Source organism: Macaca fascicularis, chromosome 1 (assembly GCF_037993035.2).
Source record: "Macaca fascicularis isolate 582-1 chromosome 1, T2T-MFA8v1.1".
Taxonomy (NCBI): Eukaryota; Metazoa; Chordata; class Mammalia; order Primates; family Cercopithecidae; genus Macaca; species Macaca fascicularis.
Window position 1 is genome coordinate 179,846,716 of NC_088375.1, and position 13,477 is coordinate 179,860,192.

The 13,477-nt window shown below is 42.3% G+C and overlaps 1 protein-coding gene across 2 annotated transcripts in view; it reads right to left on the reverse strand.

Moving 5' to 3' along the window:
- Positions 1 to 13,477, reverse strand: part of CIMAP2 (ciliary microtubule associated protein 2) — a 38,873-nt gene that overhangs the window by 9,394 nt on the left and 16,002 nt on the right. For both annotated transcript variants that reach the window (XM_074005942.1, XM_065522025.2), the window contains exon 9: positions 12,757 to 12,890. In XM_074005942.1, the coding sequence (XP_073862043.1) occupies positions 12,757 to 12,890 (134 nt within the window). The remainder of the gene's footprint in view (positions 1 to 12,756; positions 12,891 to 13,477) is intronic.

Below are 13,477 nucleotides of genomic sequence, written 5' to 3' on the forward strand. Positions count from 1 at the left end.
GTGGAGTCCATAATCAATAAGTACCCCAGAGCCTTCAGAAGGATTTACAGCTGGACAGGGATGCAGCGCCAAGGATCGCCAGACATTCGAGGAAAAACCTCTGATATGGAAGACTGAGGCCAAAATGAACATACAGAAAAATGAGATTTGGAAAAAAATGGGGACAATGTCAAGCAAATAGTCTTAATATCTTCAAAAAGAAGATATTAATCTTTAATCTTTTGAAGATATTTGTCTTAATATCTTCGAAAGATGAGAAAGCACTGCCTTCATGAAACCAGAGCATATTGTTATCAAAGGAACATTCAGAAAACAAAAAAATAACTCTTAAAACTTAAAAATATGAATGCAAAAATGAAATTTTCAGTGAGGGAATGGCAGACTATTTCCGGTCACCTGAAAACAATCAGTAGCTCAGACGCGCTCAGGACAGAACCAAGCACAGGGTAGGTTTTTCAAATGAATCAGTCAGTGAAAAAGTGCATAAAGAAATCCTTCACACCTGTGATCGGTCTTCTGGGCCTCCTGGCATAATTCTCCTGAGCCAGGAGCCCAAGTAGAGCAAGGGCTTCATGGACAATGCTGAACTTGAGCCTCAGAGAGAATCACGCCCCAGCCTAACAGTCTGACACCCATGGGGACCTGCTGGTTGGCTTCAGTTTGGCAGCATTCATAAGACTTAGGCCTCACCAGGTCCCCTGGGGTATAAATTCTTCTGTTTTTACAGATGGGAAAACTGAGGTCTGGAAGACAAAGGGTAACTCTTGGTTGGAGATGGATCTAAAAGGGGAACTCATATTCTGTGTAGTTTATTTCATGCACTCTTGTCCTGATTTGTACCATTTTTTCTGATTATAAAACAATATATGCTTATTTTGAAAAACTCAAACATTTCAACAAGATAGAATATGAAAGAATCTGGTAACCCTGCCCTCCACACATAATCATGGCCAACAGTGTGGTGCTTAGTCCTCCATATGATGCTATCTACAGATATGTCAATGGATTTTAAAGTGGGATCATTATTCCTCTATCTTAAAATATATTTATATGTATCTTACTCTTTCAGATGAAGCTTATAATCAATTTATCCAGTTGCCCCCTCTGGCCCCATCAACCTCTTTAGGATTTGACTTAAGATGTGGACATCACTGGGAAGATTTAATATTTTTCCAATATCATGTCTTTTCATCCAGTTATTCAGGCATTCTTTAACATCTGTTAATGAAGATTTCTATTTTTCTTCATTTATGCCTTAAATATACCAAATTAAGTTTATCCCAAATGTATTTTATCATTTGTGTTGCTAATAAGAATGGGATCTTAGTAAAAAGAACCCTCAAAAATAAAATCAAAAAAAAAAAGAAGAAAAGAAAGAAAGAAAAGAATGGGATATTGGCCAGGTACAGTGGCTCACCTGTAATCCCAACACTCTGGGAGGCCAAGGCAGGAGGATCACTTGAGCCCAGGAGTTTGAGACCAGCCTGGGCAACACAGTGACACCCCGTCTCTCTACAAAAAATAGAAAAATTAGCCAGGTGTGGTGGCACATGCCTGTAGTCCCAGTTACTCAGGAGGCTGAGGCAGGATGGTCTATTGAGCCTGGGAGGTGGAGGTTACAATGAGCCATGATCGTGCCACTGCAGCCCTGGGTGGCAGAGCAAGACCCTGTCTAAAAGAAAGGATGGGATCCTTTTTTTGCCTCAATTAATTTTCCATTTGTTATGGCTGCAGTATAAGAGGAAAATATTCATTTATACACTTGTTGCCTGTCTTTGCCTTAGCTTTACAGTTTTAAAATTAACTATCTTGGAATTTTTTAGTAAACACACATATCATTATCAATTGTAATAACGTTGCTCTTCCTTACCAAAGTTTTCTATTTCTTATTTATTTTTCCTGTCTTATTGCTTTTGCTACAACCTCCAAAACAATGTTAAATAATGCCAATGACACAAGCATCCCCATCTTGTTCTTGACTTCATTGAGAAACCTCTAGTTACTCAATGTTTTTGGCCTTCTCTTTCAAAGCCCTCATCCTCCTCAAGCCTCAAAGGACCTGCTATTTCTCCCCCAGTCTCTATATAAAAATCTCTATCTTACTAGAGCTTTTTGCTTGGGTCTTTGGCAACAGAGGGTGATTTAAGTAACTGTAGTTTCTCTTTCTGGATGTCGTGCATTTTAAGCCTCTGCAAAGAACTTTTTCGTTATATAAATAAGCACAACGGAATTCTGCCAAGGCAGGAGCAGCTGCTAAGGGAAAAGGAAGCTAGCATGTGCAACATGCCTCCAAAACAGCATCGACAGGGGCAGTGTACATTCACCTGTGTCATTCATTCAGTCCTCATAATGGATTCTGAAGGTGATTATTAGTTTACCCTCATTTTTCAGATGAGGGAAGTCTTCTCCGAGCAACTTGCCCCAAGTCACACAGCTAAGTGGCAGACATGGAATTCTAAGCCAGGGTTGGAAATCCTGTAATTCTCACAGGCCTGAGTGTTGGATGTGTTAACAGTGGTGAAGGAGGATGCTGAACACAGGAGAAAGACAGATGTCCAGAGGGAGAACACAGATGTCCAGGGGGAGGTCCTGTGGGGATGGGGCACCCTTCCCTTCCTTAGAGTCTTTTGCTAAGCAAACAGCATATAGACTGGACTTTGCAAAAGAGCAGCTGGGAGGAGTGGCCCTGCAGGAGTCTGGGCATGGTACTTGCCCTAGCACCCCCAAATCCTCACATGGGTGTTGATAAAAGGACATTGCCCATGAAGGGGAAGGACCAGATTCTAGTGCCAGCTCTGTCACTCACCAACTGTGTGACTTTAGGCAAGTTGTCCTCCTATTTTCCCCTCTCTGGTCCTGGTTTTAACACCCCTAAAATAAGGCTAACTACCTTGACTAGAAAGGGGAAGAAAATGCTTTTGCACCCCAAAAGTGTTTCATTTCATATGATTTACCATTGAACAAGGCAGATGAATATATGCATTTATCTCTACTTCCTCCTGCAACCCATTAAAAGTATAAAGGAATTTTTTAAACATAGACCAACAGGAGGGGGCTTCAAGATGGCTGACTAGAGGTGCCGAGCACTTGCCTCCTCCACAAAGAAGGACCAAAAGAGCAAGCAGATAACCACACGTTGCATATAGCAAATGAGAGAACATGGAATTCAGCATAGAACTTCCGAGGCATGGAAGGAGAAGGAAGCGGAGCAGCTGGCCTGGCCGGGATCAGCTCAGAGCCAGGAAAAAGTCCCCAGTGTGGAGAAAGGGTGAGCAAGAGATCCCCCGTGGTCCACATTCCCCCCACAGGCTCCTGCAATCCTACCCACAGGAGAGCCCTCAGGCCTTGCAGGCCCTGAGACTAATACAGGGGACTTCTGGGGGTGCATGTGACAGCATTGTTCCCAAGAGGGAGTTTGCACTGGTCCCACCTATCCCCTGATACCCAAGCAGTTGCAACACAGCACCATTTTGAAAGCCCAGTCCCCACCAGTCTACATCCTGCTCTGGAGCCCTACAGATCCTGTGTCTCCAAATCCCTGGGGCCCTGCTGACATCCCCTCATGTCCACTCAGAGAGCTGCAGTGTTCCAATGCCAGCTGGACCCAGCAGTGTGGACAGGTCCCCAGCATTCTAGCCCATGCAGTATCCTACACCCTGGGGAATGGGCAGGGCAGTGCACTAAATAAGCTGACCTGGGGCAAAGAAAGCTGAAGTTTGTGCTCCCCAGAGCCTGACAGCTAGCTGCCTGGAACCACTGCCACTAACAGCAACCCTACCTCTTCCAGTGGCAGAGCTGCTGCACACCTGCACACTGTTCCAGGCCTGAGGACAGGCCCACCCTACCTGAACTCTGGTGCCCAAATGTGGCATCTTGGGGCCTAAGGATCCACCCACCCCACTTGCCACTGCCAGAGCCCATGTACATTGTCAGGGAGCCCTTAGACAGGCCCACTCTGCCTGTAGCCACTGCAACCAGGGCTTGTGCATGTTGTCCAGGGACCTTGGGGTAGACTAATGCACCTACCCACTGCCCATGCATGCATCTCCCAGGGGCCCAGGGACCTGCCTACTCAGCCTGCCATCACCACTGCTGGCACACACACACCACCCAGGAGCCTGGGACTGGCCCCTCTTGCCCACCACTGCCACTGCTGGCACCCACATGAACCACTCAGGGGCTAGAGTAGAAGTGTGGCCCATTGCCACTACTGTCACCACCGATGCCATGCATATCACCCAGGGGCCTAAGGACCCACTGGCTCAGGCCACCACTGCCAACACCAGCACCCAAACACACCACCTGGAGGCCTGAGGACCAGCCCACCCAAACCTGTCTCTGTCAGCACTCACATATGTTAAATAGGGGCCCAAGGACTGATATACCCAGCCCACTGTGCCACCACTGGTCACTGAGGACTAGCCCACCTGGCACCCCCACCCCCAGCAAAGCCTTGGCATAGCCTCTCCTAACAACCACAGCCTAAGCCACTAAGAAACCCAAAGACACCACTGATGCTGATTATAGCTGAAGAAATCATACAGAAACTACATTACTGCATCCACACAGAATCAAAGCCAAAGTACTGTACCCAACCAACACTATATATACATCTACAGGTAAAAGTAATTCCCTATGAAAGACAGTCATAAAATTGGAAAAAGTGACTGTTATACTAGATGCACACATATGAACACAGGGACACAAGAAACATGAACAAGCAAGGAAACATCATATCTCCAAGGAATACAATATTTCTCCAGTAACAGATCCCAAACAAAAGGAAATCTATGAAATGCCTGAAAAATAATTCAAAATAATGATATTTTAAAAATCAATGAGATATAAGAGAAAACAGATAAAAAATACAAAGAAGTCAGGAAAATAATTGATGATCTGAATGAGATTCAACAAAAAGATATCACTAAAAAGGAACCAAACAGAAATCCTAGAACTGAACAATTCAATACAGGAAATTAAAAATACAATCAAGAACTTCAACAATACACTACATCAAGCAGAAGAAAGAATTTTTGAACTTGAAGACAGGCATCTTGAAATAATCTAGTCAGACAGAAAAAAGAAGAAAAAAATTTACAAGATAAAGAAAGTATACATAACAGAACACCACAATGGAATAAAATATTCTAATTTTGAGAGTTCCAGAAGGAAAAGATTGGAAAAGACATAGAAAACCTATGTAATGAAATAACAGCTGAAAACATCCCAAGTCTTGCAAAAGATATAGACATCCAGATACAGGAAGCCCACAGAACCCCAAATAGATACAATCAAAGGGGCCTTCTCCAAGATACATTACAGTCCAACTGTCAAAAGTTAAAGACTGGTCAGGCATGTTGGCTCACGCCTGTAATCCCAGCACTTTGGGAGGCCGAGGCAGGAAGGATTGCTCAAGCTCAGGAGTTCAAGACCTGCCTAGGCAACACAGTCAGACCCCATCTCTACAAAAACTAAAAAGTAAAAAAATATATATCTAGGCATAGTGGCACATGCCTATGCTCCCAGCTACTTGGGAGGCTGAGGTGGGAGGATTGCTTGAGCCTGGGAGGTCGAGGCTGCACTAAGCCATGATTGCATGACTACACTCCAGCCTAAATGACAGAGTGAGACCTTGTCTTAAAAAAAAAAAAAAAATCCAAAACAGCAGAAATCTTACAAGCCAGGAGAGCACAGAATGATTATTCAAAGTACTGAAAGGAAAAAAACAAAAGAAACAAATAAAAAAATCTGTCAACCACAAACACTATACCCAGCAAAGCTATCATTCAAAAATGAAGGCAAAATACATTATTTGCAGCACAAGCAAAAACAGGGAATTATTCACCACTAGACCAGTCCTACAAGAAAAGGTTAAGCGAGTCCCACATCTGGAAGGGAAAGAACAACATCTACAATCATGAAAACATACAAAAGTATGAAACTCTCTGGTACAGCAAATACACAAATGAGAAAAAGAAAGTAGTCTAACGTTATCACTACAAAAACCCACCAAACTGTAAAAGTAAACAATAAAAGAGGAAGAAAGGAACAAAAGATATATAAAACAATCAGAAAACAACAAAATGACAGGAGTAAGTTCTCGCTTATCAATAACAACTTTGAATGTAAGTGGTTTAGATTTCCCAATTAAAAGATATACACTGGCTGCTGTCTAGAAGACAACTATCTGCTGCCTACAAGAAATTCACTTCACCTGATAAGACACACATAGATTGTTGGAAGTGGAGGGATGGAAAAAATATTCCACAAAAATGGAAACCAAAATAGTGCAGGAGTAGCTGTACTTATATCAGGCAAAATAGACCTTAAGTAAAAAATAAATAAATAAAAAGAGACAAAGAAAGTCATTATATAATGATAAAGTGATCAATTTATCAAAAGAATATAACAATAGTAAATATATATGTACCAACACCAAAGCACTTAGATATATAAGGCAAATAATATTAGAACTAAAGAGAGAGATAGACCTCAATACAATAATAGCTGTAGACAAGACCCCACTTTCAGCACTGGAAAGATTATCCGACAGACAGTCAACCAAAAAATATGAGACTTAATCTACACTATAGACCAAATGGACCTAACAGACATTTGCAGAACATTTCATCCAACAGCTACAGAATACACAGTCTTCTCATCAACACATGGAACATTCTCCAGGATAGACCATATGTTAGGCCATGAAACAAGTCACACAAATTTTTAAAAATCAAAATCATACCAAGTATCTCCTCAGAACACAATAAAATAAAACTAGAAATCAATAACAAGAGGAACTTTAGAAATTGTACAAATAAATGGGAATTAAACAACATGTTCCTGAAAGACCACTTGGTCAAGGAATAAATTAAGAAAGAGGCCAGGTATAGTGTCTCATACCTGGAATCCCAGCACCTTGAAAGACTGAAGTGGATGGATCACTTGAGCCCAGGAGTTCAAGATCAGCTGGGAAACATGATGAAATCCTGTCTCTACTAAAAATACAAAAAATTACTTGGGCATGGTGATGTGCACCTGTAGTTCCAGCTACTCAGAAGACTGAGGTGGGAGAATCACCTGAGCCCAGGAAGTTGAGGCTGTAGTGAGCCATGGAAACATAACATACAGCAAAAGCAGTGCTAAGAGGGAAGAAGATTATAGCAATAAATGCTTACATTAAAAAAAAAGTAGAAAGATTTCAAATAAACAACAATGAACCTCAGGGAACTAGAAGGTCAAGAACAAATCAAACCCAAAATTAGCTGAAGGAAAGAAATAAAGATTAGAGCAGAACTAAACAAAATAGAGACTTAAAAAAAAATACAAAGGATCAACAAAACGAAAAGTTGATTTTTTGACAACATAAAATCAATAAACATTTAAGACTTCTAATACTATATTAAATAAGAGTGGAATAAGACAAGGATGCCCACTATCACCATTCCTATTTAACACAGTACTGGAAGTCCTAGCCAGAGCTCAGACAAAAGAAAGAAATAAGAGGCATCTAAATTAGAAATGAGGAAGTTATTATAAATTGTCCCTCCTTGCAGGCAACATGATCTTATATAGAGAAAAACCTAAAGACTCCACCAAAAAACTCTTAGAACTGAGAAATGAATTCAGTAAAGTTGTCAGAATACAAAATCAACATACAATAATTAGTAGCATTTCTATACACCAGTAACTAGCTGAAAAAGAAATCAAGAAAACAATCCCATTTACAATAGCTGCCAAAAAATATACCTAGAAATAAATGTACTAAGGAGGTGAAAGACCTCTATAATGGAATCTGCAAAACACTGATGAAAGAAATTGAAGAGAACACAAACAAATGGAAAGATATCCAATGTTCATGAACTGGAAGAATTAATATTGTTAAAATGACCTTACATAGAATGGTATTATTCTGACACCATTCAATAAATGATGTTAGAAAAACTGAATATCCATAGGAATGAAACTAGACCCCTTACTATATACAAAAATCAACTCAAAATTGATTAAAGACTTAAATGTCAGACCCAAAATTGTAAAACTACTAGAATAAAACATAAGGGAAAAACTTTAGGACATTGTTCTAGGCAACAACTTTATGACTAAGACTTCAAAAGCACAAGCAACAAAAACAAAAATACACAAATGGGACTATATTAAACTAAAAAGCTTCTGCACAGCAAAAGAAACAATAGCGTGAAGAGACAACATGTAGAATAGGAGAAAATGTTTGCAAACTATTCATCAGACAAGAAACTTATATCCAGAATGTTCAAGGAACTCAACAGCAATAATAATAATAATCCTGTTTAAAAAGTGGGCAGGGTGGGTGCAGTGGCTCATGCCTATAATCCGAGCACTTTGGGAGGCCAACGCGGGCGGATCACCTGAGGTCAGGAGTTCAAGACCAGCCTGACCAACATGGTGAAACCCCGTCTCTACTAAAGATACAAAAATTAGCCAGGGGTGATGGTGTACACCTGTAATCCCTGCTACTCAGGAGGCAGAGGCAAGAGAATCACTTGAACCCAGAAGGTGGAGGTTGCAGTGAGCCAAGATCACGCCACTGCACTTCAGCCTGGGTGACAGAGCGAGACTCCATCTCAAACAAACAAACAAAAAAAGTAGGCAAAGGACATGAGTAGGCATTTCTCAAAAGAAAACATACAAACGCTCAACAGGTATATGAAAAAATACTTGACATCACAAATCATCAGGGAAATGCAAATCAAAACCCCAATTGAGGGATATCATCTCACCCCAGTTAAGATGGCTACTATCAAAAGACAAAAAGTAACAAATGCTGGCAAGGATGTGGAGAAAAGGGAGCTCTTACATGCTTTTGGTGGGAATGTAAATTATAACAGCCATTATGGAAAACAGTATGGAAGTTTCTTTTAAAAACTAAAAATAGGCCAGGCTTGGTGGCTCACATCTGTAATCCCAGCACTTTGAGAGGCCAAGGTGGGAGGACCACTTGAAGCCAGAAGTTTGAGACCAACCTTAGCAACATAGTGAGACCCTGTCTCTACAAAAAAAAAAAAAAAAAAAAACTTTTTAAATTAGCCAGGCGTGCCGGTGCACACCTGTGGTTCCAGCTACTAGGGAGAGTGAGGCTGGGGAATCGCTTGAGCCTGAGAAGTCAAGGTTGCAGTGAGCTGTGTTCATACCTCTGCACTGTAAAAAAGGAAAAGAAGAGAGAGAAAGAAAGGAGAAAAGGGAAGGAAGGAAGGAAGGAAGGAAGGAAGGAAGGAAGGAAGGAAGGAAGGAAGGAAGGGAGGGAGGGAGGGAGGGAGGGAGGGAGGGAGGGAGGGAGGGAGGGAGGGAGGGGAAGGGAAGGGAAAGGGAGAAAGAGAGACAGAAAGAAAGAGGAAGAAAGGCAGAAGGAGGGAAGGAAGGAAGGAAGGAAGGGAGAGGGAGAAAGAAAGAAAGAAGAAAAGAAAAAGAGAAGAGAAGGAAGGAAGAGAAAGACAGAAAGACAGAAAGACAGAAAGACAGAAAGACAGAAAGAAAGAAAGAAAGAAAGAAAGAAAGAAAGAAAGAAAGAAAGAAAGGAAGGAAGGAAGGAAAGAAAGAAAGAAAAAGAGGGAGGGAGGGGGAAGGAAGGAAGGAAGAAGAGAGGAAGGAAAGAAGGAGAAAGAAAAGGAAGAAAAGAAAAGAGAGAGGAAGGAAGGAAGGAGGAAAGAAAGGAAAGAAAGAAGGCAAGAAAGAAAGAGAGAAAGAAAGGAGGGAGGGAAGGAAGGAAGGGAGAGGGAGAAAGAAAGAAAGAAGAAAAGAAAAAGAAAGAAAAGAAAAGAGAAGAGAAGGAAGGAAGAGAAAGAAAGAAAGAGAAAGAAAGAAATAGGGAGGGGGGGAAGGAAGGAAAGAAGGAAGGAAAGAGAAAGAGAGGAAGGAAAGAAGGAGAAAGAAAGAAAAGGAAGAAAGAAAGGAAGAAAAGAAGAAAGAAAGGAGAGAAAGAGGAAGGAAGGAAGGAGGAAAGAAAGGAAAGAAAGAAAGAAGGCAAGAAAGAAAAAGAAAGAAAGAAAGGAGGGAGGGAGGGAAGGAAGGAAGGAAGGAAGGAAGGAAGGAAGGAAGGAAGGAAGGAAGGAAGGAAGGAAGGGTAGGGAAAACTGGGGAGACACTTGCCAACTCCTGCCACAAAACCTCAGAAAGATCTAGGAATGGGACGCACAGGTATCTTAAAAAACAGGTGAGGCCAGACATAGAGGATCATGTCAATAATCTCAGTACTTTGGTAGGTCACAGTGGTAGGATAGCCTGAGCCCAAGACAAGCCTGGGCAACATAGTGAGACTCTGTCTCTACAAAAATAAAAATAAAAAAGTAGCCAGGCATGGTGGCACACACCTATAGTTGCAGCTACATGGGAGACCAAGGTGAGGATTGCTTTGGCTCAGAAGTTCTAGGCTGCTGTGAGCTATGATTGTGCTACTACACTCCCCCCTGGGTAACAGAATAAGATCCCATCTAGACACGACCTCCCGCTGACTCCTCACCCAGTCAGCAGTAGACTGGAGGTTTGGTTTGTGGATAGATTCCAGGGGGCTAGGAGGAGGCGCACAGTGGAATGTAGGCAGACAGGTCCCACAATGAGAACAGAGGGGGTAGGAGGCAGTCCATACGCTGAATGAGACAGCCCTGTCTCCTTCCTCTAATCACCAACAACCACAGTTACCCCCACCCAGGACAGAAGATTATTTTCTAGAGAAGCTGAATAGTCCCACAGAAAATACCTAGAGACACTGGCATTTGAGGGTCTCAACAGAAAGACCAGATCCACTGCCAATCACTCACAGCAACTGACAGGCCCCACCCAGACTCACAGTATTATTTAGTGCTTTCCTCTTCAATATGAACAAAAAAGCAAAAGAAAAAAAGGAACTTGAAAGAACTGGAGACAACACAGGAGGGCAAAAGAACTTCAGGAAAACTTAATTAACATCCTTAGATAAAAGAACATACTGCAGCCAGGCACAGTGGCTCACACTCGTAATCCCAGCACTTTGGGAGGCTGAGACGGGCAGACTGCTTGAGCTCAGGAGTTCCAGACCAGCCTGGGCAACATGACGAAGCCTGGCCTCTACAAAAAATACAAAAATTAGCCGGGCGTGATGGTGCATGCCTGTAATCCCAGCTACTTGGGAGGCTGAGGCAGGAGAATCGCTTGAGCCTGCGAGGCAGAGGTTGCAGTGAGCCAAGATTGCATCACTGTGCTCCAGGCTGGGAGTCAGAGTGAGACCTCATCTTAAAAGAAAAAAAAAGAACATACTGCACACCGCATACATGACACAGAACTGGGTGCTATTAAAAGAAGAAAGAAAAGAGCAATCCACAACAAAAGAACTCTTGGAAACGAAAAAATATGATAGCCAAAATTTTAAAAGTAATACTAGGGTAGATAAGGGCAAGAAAATTTTACCAGAAAGTAGAACAAAAAGGTAAGATGGAAAATAAGAAAGGAGAGGAAAAAAAAGGTAAGAAAACTAGGGTGCCAAACCAGGGCATCTAACATTCATCTAAAAGAGATACGTGAAAAGCAGCAGAGAGAACACAGAGGAGAAGAAATCGTCAAAGACAAAACTCAAAAGATTCTCTCAGAATAGAAGGTGCTGAGTCTCCAGATGGAGGGAACCCACTAAGTACCCAGCACAAAGGATGAAACAGACCCATGCCAAGACGCATCCGAACAGGAAGTACAAAGAGAAGATCCTGAAAGCTTCCAGGAAGGAAAATGCAGGTCACATACACAGCACGGAAAACCAGAATGGCATAAGACTTCTCAACAACCATATTTGAAGCTAGGAAGCTACGAAAGGCCTGCAAAATTCAGAGGGAAAATTATATCCAACCTAGAATTTTATTTCCAACCAAACTATTGATCAGATATGCAGAAAGGAAAAATAAACTTTTTCAGGCATACATTCTATCAAAAATCTTACCTTCCTTGGCCCTTTCTCAGGAACCCACCAAAACAAGGGGGTAAGTTGAGAAGGAGGAAGACACAGCACAACTTTGATAAAAAATAAAATATTTTTTGAAATTACATTTAAAAGCTGATTTCTCCTGAGAAATCTGGTCCTCAGAATCTGGTCCTCATGTCCTCACCATAATTTCAAAAAAAAAAAAAACAAAAAAAAATAAAAACAAAAAAAAAACTGGATTCTAACACGCACGTTTGTCAACATTGTAACATTTCTGAAATTGTTATTATATTGCAATTGATGGCCTCTTAGGTCAATAAAATATGGCAGCAGCTAACATTTACAAGCTGTTGTATAGTTTGCCACAGTATTTAATGTACTTTTCCCTTCTTAGGCTTTGCAACCTCCTGAAATGAGTTTTAGCAACCCCCATTATGAACACCAAGAAACAGATTCCACGTGGTGAAGCCACTGAGAGCTGAGACTGGACTGTGTGGGCTCCAAGTGGCGGATTTAGGGTCGATTGAGTACCTTTTCCTTACCAAGGGTTTTCAGCAGATCATTTCATTTGGGTCTCCTCAAATATCTGCTCTTTTGACAGCTGAAGGAAATGAGGCTCAGCGAAGTGATACAGCATGCCCAACCTCCCATGTCCAGTAAGTGGCAGAGCCAGGATCTGAACGTGAACATCCCTCCACTGCCTCTGCTATTTGGCTGGCATTAGGGGCAGAAGCTGTGTTCCCATGGGAACCAAACATGGGGAGCTACCAACCCACCCCAGAGTAAGAACCCACCACCACCCTCACCCCTTCGCCTGCAGCTCCAGCTGCACTCACTGCATAAGCATGTCCCGGGCCAGGTCTGAGAGGTAGCGTTTGGATCCACCCAGGAATAGGGACCGGTATCGCTGCCGCCTGTCCTTTGTCTCCATCAGCCAGGTGTTGAGGTAGCGGCCCACACCTACTGGGTTCTACAACAGGGAGAGGATGGCAGGACATTAGCAAGCCTGGCTTGGAGACTGCGTCTCAGCTTCCTCTCCTCCTCTTGGACGCTTCCCTACTCCATCTGTTATGAACTGAATTGTGTCCCCCAAAAAGATATGTTGAGGTCCTAACCCCGAGCAACCACAGTACCTCAGAATGTGACCTTATTTGGAAATAAGGTTGCTACAGACATAATTAGTTAAGATTAAGTCATACTGCAGTAAGGTAGGCCCTTCATCCAATGTGACTGGTGTCCTTTTAAGAAGAGACACACAGGAAGACAGCCATGCCAGGATACAGATTGGAGTGATGACTACAAGCCAAGGAACATCAAGGATTGCTGGCCACCACCAGAAGCTACAAAGAAGCAAGGAAGGATTCTTCTCAATAGGTTTCAGAGGGAGCGCGGACCTGCAGACACCTTGATTTCAGACTTTTCGCCTCCAGAACTGTCAGAGAATATTTCTGTTGCTTTAAGCCACCTAGTTTGTGGCAGCTCTAGGAAGGGAATACAGCATCCCACCCAGATATCGGGGTCACAGATCTTAGAAGCACCAATAGAGAGGTTGGGAAA